The sequence below is a fragment of the Aythya ferina genome, assembly GCF_964211825.1.
Source record: "Aythya ferina genome assembly, chromosome: 2".
In the NCBI taxonomy this organism is placed as follows: Eukaryota; Metazoa; Chordata; class Aves; order Anseriformes; family Anatidae; genus Aythya; species Aythya ferina.
The window spans coordinates 81,369,157-81,386,769 of record NC_140297.1 but is presented as its reverse complement, the minus strand read 5'-3'; the positions used below and the strand labels follow the sequence as shown (position 1 = coordinate 81,386,769).

At 40.9% G+C, this 17,613-nt stretch overlaps 1 protein-coding gene across 1 annotated transcript in view; it reads right to left on the bottom strand.

The window, feature by feature from the left end:
* The window catches only part of SERPINB5 (serpin family B member 5), a 30,143-nt gene extending 13,305 nt beyond the window's left edge, over positions 1–16,838 (bottom strand). Inside the window, exons 1-7 of the mRNA XM_084510908.1 lie at positions 16,754–16,838; positions 10,909–11,083; positions 8,163–8,300; positions 7,008–7,125; positions 5,982–6,124; positions 4,344–4,511; positions 2,644–3,016 (exon numbers count right to left, since the gene is read on the bottom strand). Coding sequence (XP_084367034.1) covers positions 2,644–3,016; positions 4,344–4,511; positions 5,982–6,124; positions 7,008–7,125; positions 8,163–8,300; positions 10,909–11,082 — 1,114 coding nt within the window. The 5' untranslated portion in view covers position 11,083; positions 16,754–16,838. The remainder of the gene's footprint in view (positions 1–2,643; positions 3,017–4,343; positions 4,512–5,981; positions 6,125–7,007; positions 7,126–8,162; positions 8,301–10,908; positions 11,084–16,753) is intronic.
* Positions 16,839–17,613: the final 775 nt, after the last annotated feature.

Here is a 17,613-nt window from a genome sequence, read left to right as displayed (position 1 = left end):
AACAAAGCATGATTAAACATTAATCTAGGCCCCTTTGGGCCTCCTAGTAGGAAAAAGGAAATATGGAAAGACGTAGAGAGAAGAAGCAGAATGGAAAATGAGCCAGAGCTTTTCATGACCAATAAATGGGTTTGCCTTCTGTAGGCTAAGATAGCTTATTATCTGAAATATCTGCTTGCCTTGCATAGGCTGGGATACCTTGGCATTAGTCAGGAGCTGAAGAAAGATAGGCCACACCTTGAGGCAGCGCTCCTGTGTGCTTTCATGGGATAGCCCTTCCTGGCAAAGGCATCGACAAGGAGCTCTCTGAGATATGCTTACGTAAATGTGAGTGGATGCAGTAAGCGATCTGATCAGCTGTTAAAGAGTATGAGCTGCACTGAATGAAGACTGGCTCCTGCGCTGGAATATTTTCAGAATCTGGAAAAGCTGAGAGAGTGATATCTGGGCTTTTCTCCTTCAGGAAATCTCATCCAGGCAGAAAAAGAGGGATGGGGAGATCTGCCAGAGGTTTTCATCAGTCTCGCAATAGTAGCAGTAAGTGGGATACAGCCTGCTGGATACCTGGAACTACTAGACCACAGGTCACTGTCCAAATACAGACAAACTGTACAGATGGCAGGCAAGTAGTCCACCTCACCTACGTACAGACTGCCTGTGAAGCTGCTAGTCAACTGCCAACCCCACGCGTGATGCCCTGACCTATGGGAGAATCAGTAGACACCACAGTGATGACAGCTCTACATAACTTCAATCCCATCCTCTAAAAGAGATCAGACTATGATGGATCATATAAAACACTTTCCAGACACCTAGTTATCACTGAAGCTATTGAGCTAGTAAAGATATTTGCAGACAATTCCCTCTTAGACAGAATGGACTGAAAACTAATTGTTATTTATTGGATTCTGCCTCTGATTTCTATCCATGTTTTGGAACACTTGATAAACATCAGTGAAGACCCCCAAATGTCTGCATGGACTCAATTCCCATTGTTTTTGGTAGGAATTAGTCCCCTCAGTACCTTCAAAGATACAGGTTAATGACTCCAGTTAACCCTCCAATATTAAAATGTGTTAGATCCCATTAAAGGCCTGCAGGAAGCAAACTGGTGAAAGCGTTTAATCATTGTCACTAAAGGCTACTCATGGTTTGGTAGGGTCAAACAGCAAACAGAACTCTCTCCAAATTCATAATAGCCACTGTGCTGCTCTCTGGTGAGAGAATAGAGGAATATGTACTAGAGGTTGCATGTTCCCATTTAGAAATCTCTTTCTAGTTTCTTTCAAAAGAACCAAGAGGAATACCCAGTTAAAATGACCCCTTTTGGAGGAAACGTAATTGAATTCACTATATATTTTGACCAGTTAGTAACATACTCCTTACTGTGAGCTATTATCATGTGGTCCAAAAGGGCAATCCAGACACAGATTTAGTTTTCTTTCTTTTTTTTTTTTTTTTTTTTTATCTTGACTTGGTGTGCTAAGCAAGTCTGTTCATTTCAGTTCCTATTATTTATTTAAGGTCAAAAGTAAATGACAACAGGCTGACACTGGAGGTACTGCAGACATTTGACACAGGTTTTGTAGTGCTTTATTCTGAACAGTGGTTAGGTAAATCAGTACTGAACATATGCAGCAGGAAGTCTTTAGATAGAAATGAAATCTAATTACCATGATATCATGTGGAATTTGTAGACTGGTAATTACCATGTTAATCTCACTCAGGTCGATGTCCTTATTTCTTGTAACCTCTGAGGTTAAGTAATTGTGTGGAGCCTCCTTTAATGCTGAATCCAGAACTAGAACTGACAGATAATCTGTGCCTGAAAATTGTGGCACTTCTGGTATTAATCCATCCAATTTCTATGCTAGAATTGCATAACTTTCTTTTTCTCAGGATATATATAACAGGGCTCCTCTTAGCTGCAGTGAACAGGTCCCCTCTGCCATGTCTGAAGGAGAATGAGTGAAAAAGTCCCACAAAGTAGAGTCCAACCTCTCCAGCCTATAAACAGATGGAGCTCATGCAGAAGAGTGTTCTGGGTGTACATTCTCATTGCCTCTTGCATCCATAGGTGCAGCTGCTGTTTCACAGATGCCATCTCTGGTGCTAGCTGCACTGCTTCACTGTATGTTAGCAGGGTCCAGCAGGGCACCCTGGACCACCAGACTGTAGCCAGGTACAAGAGGAGGGCTATCACACCATGTGTCCACGTTTTCCCCTTTTTGGCAGTAGGAATCCACAGTGTGGGTCTCAAGGGAGAGTGGAATGAAGCTCTTCCTCCCAGAGCCCCTTCCAACTCTCAGTCTTTCAAAAGTAGGCTCTCAGTTCACTTTGTTTTGAGAGAAAGATGTCAGAGGAACAGAATATAATTATGGCTGAGGCTGGGATACCTGGTAAAATATCATGTGTTCTCCACAGTGGGAATCCTTCAGCTTAAGGGGATGAAGCAAAAATAGAGAAACGAGTTGTGCTGCATATGTAGAGTACATAGCATTACCCTGCTGATATATAAACCTCTTAGATTTCCTTTCAAAGGTGATAGTCAGGACACCAAGCTTTACAGGAACATGCATCACCATAAATGTAATTGTGCTTTTTCATAATTAAAATGCCCTCCTTAAGGGGAACAGAATCTGCCTGAAAGAATCACGTTGCGAGTTTTGTTGTGCCTGAATAGAAAGATAAACGGATGGTCAGCTTTGAATTCATCTTTGTGTTGCAGAATCCGATATCCTGGTACCTCGAGAGACTCGCCACCTTGTTCATTTACTTCTAAGGAGACTTTGTGGATGATCTTTGACAAAACCACACCTTTGGTCTCACACATCTCAGAGAAATCTGATGCACTCTCATTAAAGACATTTGTCATGCCTAGACTTTCCAGAAGTGGCTTCAGGTCATAATCACCTTCCACGCTAAATTTTGGAAGAAATACATTCACTTTGGTGTTGGCCATCATGCTGGGATTGGTCCACTGTAATAGTGTCTCAGGGGTGAGTGCCTTTTCCAGCTGAAGACATAAAGGAACAAAAGAAATTAATATGCAGCCTAAGGAAAATGAGAACAAAAAGACCATTCTTGAACTCACCATTCCTATCACACACACAAACCAAACCAAACCAAACCAAACACACACACGCACACACACACACACACACACAGAATAAATAATAACAAAAAAAAAACAACTTTTGTTTTTGAATTCGCAATGGTAGCACTCAGGATTAATTTATACTCTCAGTTATATTATTGTGAATATGATTTAATTCATAGGATGGGCTTCCAGAGCAACTCTATTGAATGTGCCCCATACAAACTTTTGCTATGCAATCATCTCAACAGCCACATGAAGGAATCCAAGAAAGACAGTCCCTACCCAGGTTACACACAGCAGACTGGCAGATCCAAAAGTCTCAGTTTATGACCCTACAGAGTAATGAAATTTCTGGTATTTGGGACAGAAAATGAGTCCAAACACAGAGCCTGCTCTTGATCTATGATGCTTCTGACTGAACAATTTTTAAAGCTGGGGAAAGAGGAGGCAGAATTTGGGGCCACAACAAATTGCTATCAGGAAAGGTCTCACTTGGATTTTAAAATATGCATAATCTGTAATTTATTCCTATATATAAAAGTATCTTACAGCTCTAAAGACAGATTCCTCCTGCCTTGAAAATGCATGGACTGTTGTAGCAAATTACAAAGGAGCTTTGTGCAATCATCTGTCTTGCTCCTTAAACTTTGAAGAAAGATGAAAATATGTTCTATGATATTCACAGAGAAATGATACATGAAATATTTGTTCTTTAGGGAATGACTTGTTCTCTTTCAAATTTATTGTGCAATTGTAATTAAAAGGGCTCCATTAAAGACACCTCTGCTCAAACTAAAATTTAGAAAAGTGTAAGGTCTTAGTAAAATAAATCACTGATACACGGCAGCTGAAAAAAATGAGGACAGTGAAGTAAATAAAGACAGCACTACTGAATACCTAGTAAACATGACTTAAAGCACTGTAAGAAAAAAAAAAAAAATCTTTAAAATTAAATCTTTAGGCCAGATTTTCAAGGAATCTGTATTTATGTAAAGTTCATCATGTGCAACTTCTGTACTTTATACTGTCTTCTGTGCATGCTCTATCTAAAACAAAGCCTTCGTCATGGTCTCACACTTGTCCAAAGCAGAAATGATGATATTACAAATATGATATCAGGGAAAACGAAGCAGAATGAGAAGGTAAATTCTGGGGAAACTTAGTTTTGGTTTCCTTCTACATAGCTTTCTTTATTATTCATTTTTTTTACAAGCATTTTATCAGTACTGTTTTTTATTCTCACCTGTTCCAAGCCAGTTGTCTCATCTTCAATGTCTTTGGGCAGCAGAATGAGCATACTTATATGTTTGTTAAGGCATGGAAGTTCAAGAATAGCAACATTTAATTCTTTTACATAGCCCAGGCAAAAAGTAGCTTCCAGATTCATCATTTGAACTGGTTTAGTTTCAGTCTGTAAAACACAGAGGAGACAATCTAGCACTCCTTTTAATTTACAGAGAAGACCGTGACAGAGGAAAGTTTGCAAGCTTGCATGGAAGAGGTACATTGAATCACCATCAAGGAATCTGTTGACTATCATAAGTAATGATATCAGCTTTATGAAACCCTTCCAGTAAAAGCTGCTGTCTCTGTAAAGGTGACAGCTTTCCAAAGCAAAGTGGAACAGAATTCTACTTAATACAACAACAACAAATAGGGGATGTGCCTTAAAAGATAAATCTACCTAATATCAGTGGCCCTTCCTGCCTGTTTCACTGAAAGCTACAAATTACGCTGCCTACAGGGTACAAAGCAGCGGGCACATCTTAACAGTGAAGGTCAGGCTGTTCAATACAAGTAATTGATATTTTTGTTTAGGGGCTGAAACACAATAAGAAAAAATTTCAGGCTTACCTAAAGCCAAATGCTTTTGTTTTCGATGAATGAAACAAAACAAAACAAAAACAAAACTTTATTTCACAAGGAAGATTTGCAAACTGTTTTGTTTCTGGAGACTCATTTTAAAATTCAAATTCAATAGGAAAAAAAAAAAATAAAATGTTTTAGAAAAAAAAATAAGATGTTTCACTTTTAAAATTTATTGTTAATTTTATCATCTGAAAAACTTTTTTTGGTTGAAGCTGTTGTCTGATGTGGAAACATATGAATGTTTTCAGTGAAACTGAAACTAACTCTTCTCATGCATATAATATATATATATTATTGGAACCGTCTCTTTGTCTCATAAATGTTGTCCAGTTTTATATCCTGGTTTCAAGCTGCCTGATCAAAATGTTCATTGCTGCTCACAGATTCTTAAATGCAAGAGCCCCGTGTGCTGCACCCATTTGGACCTAGGCTAAGCAGGGCTGACATGCAGAGGGCTGCAGTCCTGAGCCTGACTGGAAAGAGGGAGGTTGATGAGGATCTATCCCTGTAGAGGTGGGCATGCAGCCACACACCTAAGAGATGCACTTAAGAAGGCCTATGCTGTGTGTACATTTTTCACTAACTCTGTGGCCATAAGAAATGAAATGTTTAGTGCTTTTCCCCTGATAGTTTGGGGTTGCAGCATCTGGTACAGGCTACAGGCTCTAGGGAGCATCTACCTGTGAGAATATGCATCTCCTTGTTGCAAGCAGTGGCTGCTTCTGATCACTTGTACTTGGCAGCTATTGTTTAAATGCACTAACAGGATGGTCTGTTTTCACATTATGCTTTTGAAAGATGGATGTAAAAGCATCAGCAAACTTTTAAAGCAACATGACTAGAAAACTGGTTTAGCTACTCTTACAACATCCTATAGGTTTTGATAGAAAGTCTAGGAATGCCATGGTGATAATCAACATTTCTCATTTTCTCTTGCTGGGATTTCCTTAGCTCAAGGTTGGCAAACATTTATTTGAGTGGAAACAGTAGTCTTTATTTTTTTGGAACATACCTTGTTGATTTTAAAAGGACATTCTTTGATCTCTGCTTCTGGGAACTTCTTCATCCAGTTTGTGACAAAATAAGCTGCATTAACTAGGAGGATCTGAGTCTGGTCACTCACACTATCCTCATTCAAAATATTCTCCATCTTGCCTGTGAACATGTTTAAGCTTGTTGTTAATACAATACATTATCAACATATAAGTTGCTTTGCCTGAATATGAAAACACTTTACTGAATTAAATTGTTTGTGTACTGCACCTCGCAGATAAGAACTTTAATGCAAACAGAAATCCCCCAAAAAAGCACCTAGTCCTCCCACTGCAGCTGAATGCATAAAGTGGAATTTCGGATCAAGACAGATCTTCCAAATCATTTTTTTTTTTCTTGGCTTATGTAGCATGGAATCAGAAATATATCTATTGCTTTTGCTTAGTACTTAGCAATTGTTCCCCTCCTTGCTCTGTTTTATTTTGTTTTGTTTTCAAACACTGACACAAAAGACACTGAATTCAGAGCACTGGGGATGCAAGTCCTGCTCAACGCATGAATTGCACAGGCAGTGCAATGTACTTCCCCATGGCCACCTGTGCCAGTTTGAGACAGACCAAACGTGGCCCACACACCAATGTTTTCAGTTTTGCACCACACGAGGGCAATAGGCAGCAACCGCCCCTGGAGCTACCTGCGAACAGGCTGTGCACAGGCACTGGTGTCAGATGTTTGCAAAGGTCCACAGCCAGGAGCTGTTGTTCTCCCAAACTGTCCTGCTGAAGTAGCATATGAGCAGTAGCTTTGCCCAAAGCTAATGCAAGTTCTGTCTCACATTTTTGCCTTCAGAAATGCTGCAGCAGTAAAGTTAATGATTTCAAAACACGGTAACATGGCTAATCCTCATTAATCCTAATAATAGGTGTAGGCCCACTGCTTTCACTATATATTTATTTCTAAAAGCATTAGTCAAGAGATGTCACAAGGATAAGGATCTCTTTGTTCAAAGAGGTAAGCAGCATCCCTGAGGTTAAGCCATACTCACCATCAGTTAGCTCTGAGAGAGATTTGTTGATCTTCTGTCGGGTTTCCTCAGTTTTTTCTTTGAACTCCACTAGTTCCAGCTCAGATGGAAAAGGCCTCTTTGTAGAGTTGACGAAGTCCTGAAAGAGACAAGGTATCAAAGCCAACCTTGGTTAAATGCTATTTATTCAACAGCTCTTTACACAGCCCACCACATCAGCATCCTGAGCTTCACCACGGGGTAGTTGGAGAGTTTATTAGAAAGGACACCTAATAAATAACAGTGGGTGACAACCAGGATGCACAGTCACATCCAGCAGATTGCTCCCAAGATTGTCTTTAGTCCTGCATTACAGCAGCTGCTAAAGTAACTGATACTGCAGGAGAGAGCACGATGCCCAAGTTTGAAAGGACAGGGCAGCCTTCAGTCCAGACCTGAGCAAGAGAAAGTGTTGAGATAAAGGCCAAAGGCTGCTCACATCGTGCCTGTCCTTGTCGGATAAGACATTTATTGCAGTGGATGGGAATTGACCTTTGCTGTAGCAGGGACTGAAGGACAGGCAATCTGATTATAGCATCATTTAAGCAGGTTGCAAGTTTCCTGAAACATCTCTTTTAGGCTGAAGTCACCCTTGCTTGGGGCCCTACTCAACCCTGAGAAAACAGACATGGCATTCTTCTCAGTTGTTTGCAAGGTTCTTAAGTTACAAGGTCAAATAACACCTTCATCACTTGTGCTGTTTCAGTAGCCAGTCTTCTGCCTCCTCGGACAGATTAAAACTACAGTTTATGCGGTAATTACTTGGGTGTATGAAGTAGACACACACTTGCACCATCACCTTCCTTTTAAACTCCTTTTCAGTCATACTTACAATGTAAAGACCTTGATGTGGCATAGAAGTTATATTGCATTCAAAACCTACTGCGCCTACTGACCTAAAGCATATTAATGAAAGCATTGCAAGTGTGGTAATAGTTGCGTAGCTTGAAGTCAAGCAGCTCACTCACCCTCCTACAAACTTTTATGGTAGCAGAGAATATTATGTTGTTCATCATTTGAGTTTAGTAAAGTAACAGACAAAAGTGAGATAATTTATTCTGAATGAGATTGAAGCCTGACACCATAGTGCCTCAACACGTTGGCCAGGCATTTCAAGTTCTTTTCTGCAGTACTTACTGTGGTTGGACCGAGAGACTTGTCTACAAAGAGCCGTTTGACCATTTTCAGTGCAAAGAAAGAGCTGAGCTTGGAAACATCTGAAGTTACTGTTTGAAACCCGAAAGAAACATCTTTGACATCTTGTAAATGGAGCACCTGTTAATGAACATAATAAAACACTGAGCATTTTTATTTTTTTTTTATTTTATTTTATTTTTTTTGGTGACCTCTAAACTTTCCTAACAGCTTGGCAATGATCAATGCCAGTTTGTGACCAGAGCTGTGGCTTTTTGTATTTAAGTGAACAACACAGGCTTCTCACTGTTATTTATTACTCACCATTCATTTAGTTGACGTCCTCACAATATCTAAAAACTTGAACCTACCAAAGCTTTAACCAAACATGCTTCTCTCCTGCCAGCAGTCCAAAGAAATCCATAGAGCTGTTCATGCTAGCAATGTGACTTAGTTGATCAAACAACTGCAGAGTGGAGTCATAATGTTTTCACCAATCTCACATTCCTATCCAAAACTCTGGAGGTTATAGACCAGACAAATAAGGGTCCTAGTTAGTCTCCTTTTTCGAAGTAAATGACCCCTTTAAAAAACGCTCACCAGATCACCAGATTTTCTGATATCTGTGACTACCACATGACATCACATGATATTTCAGCAAAAACTGATCAGATATCTGTGTGTGTGTTGGCAGACAGAAAATGAGATGGAGGTGGGGCTGCTGACCCACACTTGGCCACCTGCCAGCTCCTGGGGATTGCAGGGCCAGTTCTAGGAAGCTCTGGGATGACCTAAAACTCTCTGCTTTCAGGTGCCTGCTTGTTGCAAGGTCCTCGATGGTGGCTGTGCCTTGGCCACCACTCAGTGTCCTCTCCTAACCTGGCTCATGGGAGCAGAAGGAAATAAGTTCCCAAGCACACAGCAACAGCCAAACTCCACGAAAATTTTCTCATAAATGACTTTCTCAACTTACTTCCCTCTCCTCCAACACTTTTGTTTCTTCATATGTTACGTGCAGAAAGCCTTTAGGTCTTTAAAAGACTTTCAGATGTAGAGCTTAGTGATATGGTTTAGTGGAGGACTTGTTAGTATTAGGTCAGAGGTTGGACTCGGTGATTTTGGAGATCTCTTCCAACCTAGATGACTCTGTGACTCTGTGAGTCTGGTAATTATGTCTGGGAAGACATCTTTGCTACTGAAACTTGTCTGCCTGGCAGAGCTTTTAGCACAAGTTTGTTCACTGATATTCCAGAGTGAGACTGCCAATCTCACTGCTTCTGTATCCAGTGTTTAAAACCCAAGCATAATCTCATGGACAGGCAGAAGCTAGAATACACGTGAAAAATAGAAGATAATACATATAAAATAAAATAAAATAAAATAAAATAAAATAAAATAAAATAAAATAAAATAAAATAAAATAAAATAAAATAACGTAACGTAACGTAACGTAACGTAACGTAACGTAACGTAACGTAACGTAAAATACATGTTCTCATCTGTATCTGTAGTCAGCACTTTTTATATACCACTTGAGAAATGTGAAACAAAAATGCACTTGTGTAACAGAACAGCATTTGTAGACATGGATATTAAGTTATTACGAGATGGTTCAAAGCAAATTGCAGACACAAGTGAAAACGAAATTAAGCAAAGGTTAACATTTTGAACTCTCCCATTATAAAGACAGTGCTTGAATTTTGAAATAGTGAGAAAGATGTGGTGTGTCATTAAATTAAAAACTAGAAAAGAAAAAAAAAAAAAAATCCAGAGTTCTTTTTTAATATATTAAAAAAAAAAAAAAAAGTTTGGAAAAATCTGCAATACTCTTAGACCTTTGCAGGTCTATTGCTGTGCAGCTGTGCAAATAGGACAAGGCTTATTGTAATCTGTGGGATGTGAGGGGGCACATGAGGCTGCACTCAGGCTAGGTGCCATCAGTGAATGAGAAAGCACAGGGAGAAATTCCTAAAGGAGGGAAAATATATTCAAATATGTAGAACGTCCCTCAGAGCCAGGTGATAATCAGAGTATAAATGCACGCTGAATTTGCTTCTCATTCACCTCTGGCTAACTGCACAGACTGTGGGCACCCTCACTGGGATAAAAAGTAGCTATGTAAATCCCAGCTCTCGCAAAGGCAGCCGTGCAGTCTTCCTGCATCACAGGGCGACCTCGATCAAGTGATTGCCTCATCACCATGATGCTGCTTCATCGTGTTGTAAACCCCTCGAGCACCACAAGCTGCTTGCAAGGCAAAACACGGCTCAAGTTGTGCCTTCTTCGACTACATTTGTTTCCTCGTAGCTGTGTGGCAGGACAAAGGGGAAATGTCACAGACAGGGCAGCTAAGAATGCTTGGTAATGGCAAAATTATTTCCGATTCTGTTAAGCTTAAGCGTTCCTGAATAATCACCAAAAAAAATTATCCAGAAAATGCAGTGATCTTGGCAGTGACCTGCAGCCTCAATCAATAATGCGCTGAAAGGAGTCAAGGCTTTAACAAAACTGTTGAGGGCTCTACCATGTCACTTTCCACCTTGTACATGCTTGAGAAAGCCTTTCTCTTTACCTCAGTGATTTTCAATCTTTTTGATTGTGTGGGACCATACAGTGTGGGACCATTCAGGAATTTCAAGTGGACAGTTTGCAGCCTGTTTCTGTACTACAGTCTCAAGAATAATTAAAAAAAGCCATCTTCATCAGCCACATAATTTTGCAGCCACAGAGCGGGATGCCAGTGTCTCACCTGTTTCATCTGGTCTGCAGTGTCACCTTTCGTAGCTTTATACGCCAGAGCCAGGGACGTTGAGGTACACAGGGGGGCAAAAATAATATTGGCTGTTTTGTCCTTGTCACATAGCTTTTTGAACATGTCAACTGCAAAGGCAGTGTTTGCTAGTTGCAGAGCATCCATCGTCATCCTGAAACAGAAAAAGACAAAGATGACTTAGAGTCAGCTCCTGCCGGCCAGGTCACTGGTTTCCTTGCTGAAGGAAGTTGGACATCAGTACAGGGATGGGGCAGCTTGAGCCTACAGGGAGAATTAAAAACGGCCTGACCAAGCCTGCCCAGTTTCAGCAGCTCCTGAGAAGCTGGGAAAGTGAACTGAATGATGAACTGAAGTAATGATGAACTGAAGTAATACAAGTGCTTCAGTAAAAGCTGCCACCACCAAGTGACAGCTGGCAATGCCACGTGTTATGTGGAGCCTGTATTACCAGATGCACCTGGTTAGGGTGACCCACGCACATGGAGTCAAATTGGATCGCATATGAATTTAATCTGTTTTTAATTGATACTCTTAAAATGTGCCGACCTACAAGGTACTTTGCCTATGCTCTGGGCTCTCCTGGCACACAGGCAGGCCTTTAATAGTCTTTCTTAATAGTCATAATCTTTCCTGTCTCTTGCTTCATGGCTAATTGTTCATTAAGCTTTAGCTTTGGTACTTGTCCTTCCTCCAAGGGATGATTCCCCATTCTCCCTAGCCTCGCTAGAAGTCTCCAGAAAGCTGTCTGGTCCTGTAGGATGAGATTGCCCCAGAAACTTCAGGGATTTGGCCTCCTACACAAATACTGCTGTGTGCCCACTCATCACTTACAATGTTTTAACTGCAAATTCTTTCCTAGCATTTCTTAGTAACTGCAGTTGCCACAGGGCTGTTCGCTGATCTGTGCAGGCAGGAATGGAAAGGGTGGTGCCCAAGGGACAGTCATAGTAGTCCATTCTGTGGGAAAGCCATGAAGTATTCCCATCTTCCAGACTGCTTTCAGATATCTGAAATCGTACTTTGGTGTAAGTCGATTTGTGTAGATTCAAGATAACAACCTAATCACCTAATTCCAGTCAATAGCATGTCTGGATTTAGACCAGCAAGTACACACATAATGACTCCTTTGGCATAGTGAGATTGACAGTGTCCTGCCCCCAATATCATGTGTCCCTAAAGAAAGGTAATCTGATAAATTGGTGTTGAACAACTTTGTCAAAGTTGTCCTACTGAAAGGACAGGAAGGAAAAGACAAATACTGGGAAATGCTTCAAAAGAGCAAAGATTTCACAAGGAATCCAGAAAGAGTCTTCAGCACTTGCTCTCTCCAGGAAAAATGGTAAACCATTGGAATTAATATGGCACAGAAGGATGATTTAGAAGGTTCCGTTCTTATCTAAACACGTATATATGCTCATACATGTATTTCAGAGTCTGACCCTGAAGATCTAGGGGCTCCATTTTATCCTACTGTGAACAGGAAAGTCAGTTATTTCTTTGAAGCATTACCTTGCTAAGAGGTTTACTGATCTTTTGAGAAACACCTTAAGGTCAGGTATTTCTCTCAAATGACTGACTACTTAATACTGTGGTTTCAAACATTTACTTACCTAGTTTGTATCCTTTGCTTCCTAGGCAGGAAAGATCTCACCAAATGAAAACAGTGAGGTATGAGAAGACAGAAATGGGAAAAGGGGACACGTGGGCAGGAAACTGTCTCCATAAGGTACCTTTTCTGACCAGTCACTCTTGTGCCTGTTTGGAGTGGCATTTTGAATGAGAAAAATCTCCTATTTAGGTGCACGTGTCATACTACCCAAACTTTGCTGAATATTTGACAGTATTGAACAGTTTTGCTAGTTGACAGCAGTGACTTCTGAAATAATCTCTGGTATCTATAAATTTTTATGAAAATAACAGAACATGTTAGTATTTGCCTGCAACGTGGTACATAAAACTTTGATTAGAAAACTTCTTTTACAAAATGAATGTCTTTAATTTTATTTTAATTAATTCTTTATGCATCTATTCTATTGGTAAAGTTTCTAAAGTTTTCTAAAGTTTATTTGGGGCTAAAAGTTCCTGTACAAAAGGTTATTGAAATGCACTGCACAACCTAATTAAGTGACAAAAAGACACTGGCATAACACTAAGGCTTTTTAAATCCATGTTTGCAGAGCACGCTTACCCAGCACTGCACTCTCACGAAGTGCTCTGATTTTTGGTATTAGCAACAAACTATTCGCTAATCCTCTCCCACTATGAAAAAAATAATTTTCATCTTGAGGAGGGAAAACAGTAAATATATATCACTGAAGAACATTCTCCTCACACAAAAATGAGGTGGAGGATGCTTTGCAACATGTGGAGGTTTTGCAAGGACCCTGCTTTGAGGCTTTTCATTCAGAAAGGGTCTGCTCATTTTCCAGGAGCCTGGCAGCATCTAGAGCTGCTTCTTAGTGAGAGATTACCCACGTGAGATCCCATTTTACAGTCTCACCAGGCATCAAGCAGGTATCAGAGTGAGGTTTGGAAAATGTGTCTCAGAGAATTTATGGGTGTAAAGTAGAGAACTAAGTGCCATCCCAGCACTGAAAGCACCCATCTCATTCCCATAGTCACAACTTCTCACACATAAAAGCGGCTGATTACCAGAAAAGTCAAGCTTGCTAGAAACTATGGCTCAGTGCATACTCTAAAGGAGGAGAGAGCTTTGGGGAGAACAGTGTCAAAAGACAGGTTAAAACAAATATGAAGGCCTGGGACTGGTGCTGAGGGAGTCACCTGGAAGAGGGGCAAAGGAATAAATATAAAATCATCCTTTGAATGCCTTTCTGCACTTGCTCATCACTGATATGCACCTTCATGTCTCCATATGTCTTAAACTCGCTTGGATAGTCTGCATCTTTTATTTTTCCCCTTTAACTCAACCTTTTTAAGGGCCCACAAATGGGCCATGAGTACAAAATCCACGCATACACTTTCTCGGTCTCCTTTCTCGGTCTCCTTCTCTCTCTCTCTCTCTTCACCCTCCCTCCTCAACCTCAGTTAAGAATTGAAGAACTGGGACAAGTACCAGCTTCCCAGTCACTTCTTACTGAGGAGACACTGGAAAATTACGCAAAGAACCAGGAGTGTGTCATTCAACATCTACCACTCTCATGAAGACAAACAATGCAGAGTTTCACAATGCAGAATTATGCATGCAATGTACCTCAGAAATATTTTGGTTGCTAGTGGGGTAGAATACCATTCTTCAGTGGTGACTGGACTGATACTACTTTATTTTGGCTCCCAGATCTTCCTTGCAGACTAAGTAACAATATGCAATCATAACCATTTTAACACTGCATGTTCCGTTCTCACCTCATATTACAAATGCAATCCCGCCATTCTAACATTAACATTTTCAGTTATATCGGCAAACAAGCCTCCTGTGATATTAAAATGTGCGTGTGCTACCTGTGTTTCACTCTCTTGTGTTGCAAGAGATTGAGAGTATGGAAATCAAACAGAAATCTTGAAAAAATAGATGATATTCTTCTTTATATGAGTGAAAAGCTGTACCAGAACTTAGAAGCTCATGTCTTCTGTCCTCACTGGTAACTCCAATACTGCTCAAGCTGGATCCTTTTCTACAAAGTGTCTATGCTCCTTTTCAGTGAGGAAAGGCAGAGGTATCCTGTGGTGAACCTCTTGTTCACCCAGTAACTGCTGATAATCTCAAAGCTTCTGTTGTGCTGAGTGAAACTATTCCTGGTAGCAAAGTGTCAAGGCTCTCCATTTTACCATTTCCTTCTTTTAGCAGTACTACTGAAATAATGCATATTCAGGGGATTTTGGTGGAAAAAAATCTCAGTTTCACACTTATGCTTGAATGAGGGCTGGATAGCAAAGAATAATCTCTATCTCACCATTTTTTCAAACTGCACCTACTCTTTATTTTATTTTATTTTATTTTATTTCATTTGTTAATGATGTATGATATTTAGGAGCTCATGACATTCATACTCTTGAAAGAAGTTCACTGTATTAAATATTACAAAATCCAGAATCTCTTTAAAGCCCTGTGCGTCCCAAGCCATGTTAGTGTGGCCATTAAAGCAAGTTCCAGCCAGGTGAGAAGGGCTGAGGCTCCCATCAGGAGGAAAGCCCATTAGCTGCCCAATGAGCAGTCCCAGAAACCAGACACAGCTCCTGAGTCAGTAATCACAGGGAACCCTTACACAGGGAGGAGTCAAAAAAAAAAAAAAAAAAAAAAAAAAATCGGAGATGAAATTTTCAGAAGGCCTGCTGCATGGATTCTGCCCGAGTCCCTCCTTTCCCAGGAAAGCGGTATGTCAGCATTTTGACAGAGGCCCGCGGCACTGTGGCACCTTCTAAGCACAGGTAGCCTGTGATCCACCCAGCTTTGCTTAAAACTGTGACGAGGCCACGGCGTTAGAGAAATGCACTCTGATGCAGAAGGGAGCTGAAAGGTTCTAGAACCAGCTTGGAAAAAAAAAAAAATGTTTATTGGTAAGAGACACCATTTTTACTTAGTTTTTCTTGAATGCAACCAAAAATAAAAAATCTAGAGAAAAAGGCTTTGTTTACTATTTGCTTGCTAAGAGAAAAGCTAAATATAGCTTATCTTCTAAAAAAAAAAAAATCAGGAGAGTAGCAATGCCTGTGTGGGAACCCAACAAGTCACGTCAGCTATATGGCAGGTACAATCTGATAAAGCAGCACAAGTACTTATTTTAGTCTTGTCTCGGTTAAGGAGTCCCTGCAGGAGAGCACGCCCGTGGCAGACAGAGAGTGAGAAGTGGTGGCTGTGCAGTGCTGGGCTGGTCTCAAGGCTGTGCACCGGGAGGATAAATGATGTGAAACAACCCAAAGGTGAGGCATTCACCCTTGAAACCTGCTCTTTCAATATTTAATATGACCCCATGTCAGCTTTTGCTCAGAAAACACAAAACATAAATGATCTAAAAGATTCCAGTGAGCCTTTTCCTCCTATTTGTACACAAATGACAACTCTCCACTGATCAGGCTACCCAGCTATGTAACAAGGACATGATTTCCTCTGAACAGACGTTTCTTTGAGGAGCACACAACGCCAGACTGATGCTTTACTTCAGTGGGATCAGAGCATCCATAGGGTTGTGGAAAAGCACGGTCAGCAGCGCAGCCCGGAAAGACACGCCAAGAATTAAAGAGAGAAACAAGCCACCACAATATGCTTTGTTGTGCCTCAACAGCCAGTGAATTCTTCAAATTGAATGGTCACGCTGAAGATGAATTGGTAATTAGTAGACTTAAGCTCCCATCCTTCACTTTAAACAAGTAAGGATTAGTCACTTGATTAATAAGTCAAAGCAAACAGAGCAGAGCATACACACCCCTGCAGAAAATGAGAGGAATATTCCTTTGCAAATTTCCAAAACAGCCTAGGTACTACTGAGAGACATGGAGCATTTTCATGGCATCGTATACGACCTGCTTTTTCTGACACAAGAACAGCCTTTTGCAATGGACAGCAGGAGATACACATACTCTAATAATCCCTAATGTCTCTGCAGCCTCACCTGCCAGAGACCCTACTCACCATTTGCAACGAATCTTTCCAGGGAGAGGAAACGTAGCTTGACAAATACAGCAACGTTGGGATGAAACCAAAATGTTTTAATCTGGGAGGGCTTTTTCCCACCTTCGATTTCACATGCTATCTTTTTGAATGAGCTCCCTTTTCCCATTCCCTCTACGCGACCGTGTTTCACGTTAGCTATTAGTTAGGCATCAGTTTTGGCATCAGAGGAAGAAAAAGCGCTGTACTTACTTTTCAAGGGTATAATCCTGGTAATCAATGAAATGGGAACAGCACGAAGAACTAGCAACCTGTAGTGAAACCTTGCCGAGCAGAAGAGTCTGTTAGCTTGCCTGCTCGCTGTCACCACTCCCACTTTCCCAACCGTAATTGCGCACACACACTACCTCTTACTCTCGCTTTCTTTCTTCTTTTTTTTTTTTTTCCCTCCCCTTAATCATTCTTCATTGGAGGAGCAATATGATTCACACCAGAGTTGTCTTTGCCTGCCCGGCTACTGAGCAAACAACATGCTCCGGCAGGAAACAGCAGCCTCGGCATGTTGCCTTCAGCAAGTGCCCTGCAAAAGGCACAAGACAAGAAAGAGTGAAGGCTCCAAAACAGAAGGTAGAGAGAAGGAGCAACTGAAAGACCTTCTGACTAAAACCAGTGCTCCAGGTTACATGGGGATTGTTGCTATCTGTAGAAAATTTTAATTGTGAAAAAGACACCGAGGGAAGGTAAAAAAACGTGTAGTAGTGCATGGCTGGACACCTTGTCTATGTGTGCACTAAAACAGTGCTTTAATGTTGTCTTTGTCTCTGCACAGGAGCAGACATCCCTGCTCAGTTTGCTGCACCACTGCTTGCTGTCCCCAGAGGTGGGAGGAAAAAGAAAGCCATGGCTCCTTTCCATCACCTCCAGGGCCCTGCATGCCTTTAGACCACTAGTGTGCTCCCAAAAAAAAAAGGCAAATACAAGATAGTTGAGCTTGCTTTCAAGTTTGACATGCTGGCATGCCCGGCTGCCCAAATGAAAAGGCTAGGAAACCAAAGGATGTGTTTTTCCTGACATTGTGTCTCCTTGGTGACAGTGGCAACTGGGAGTTGTTA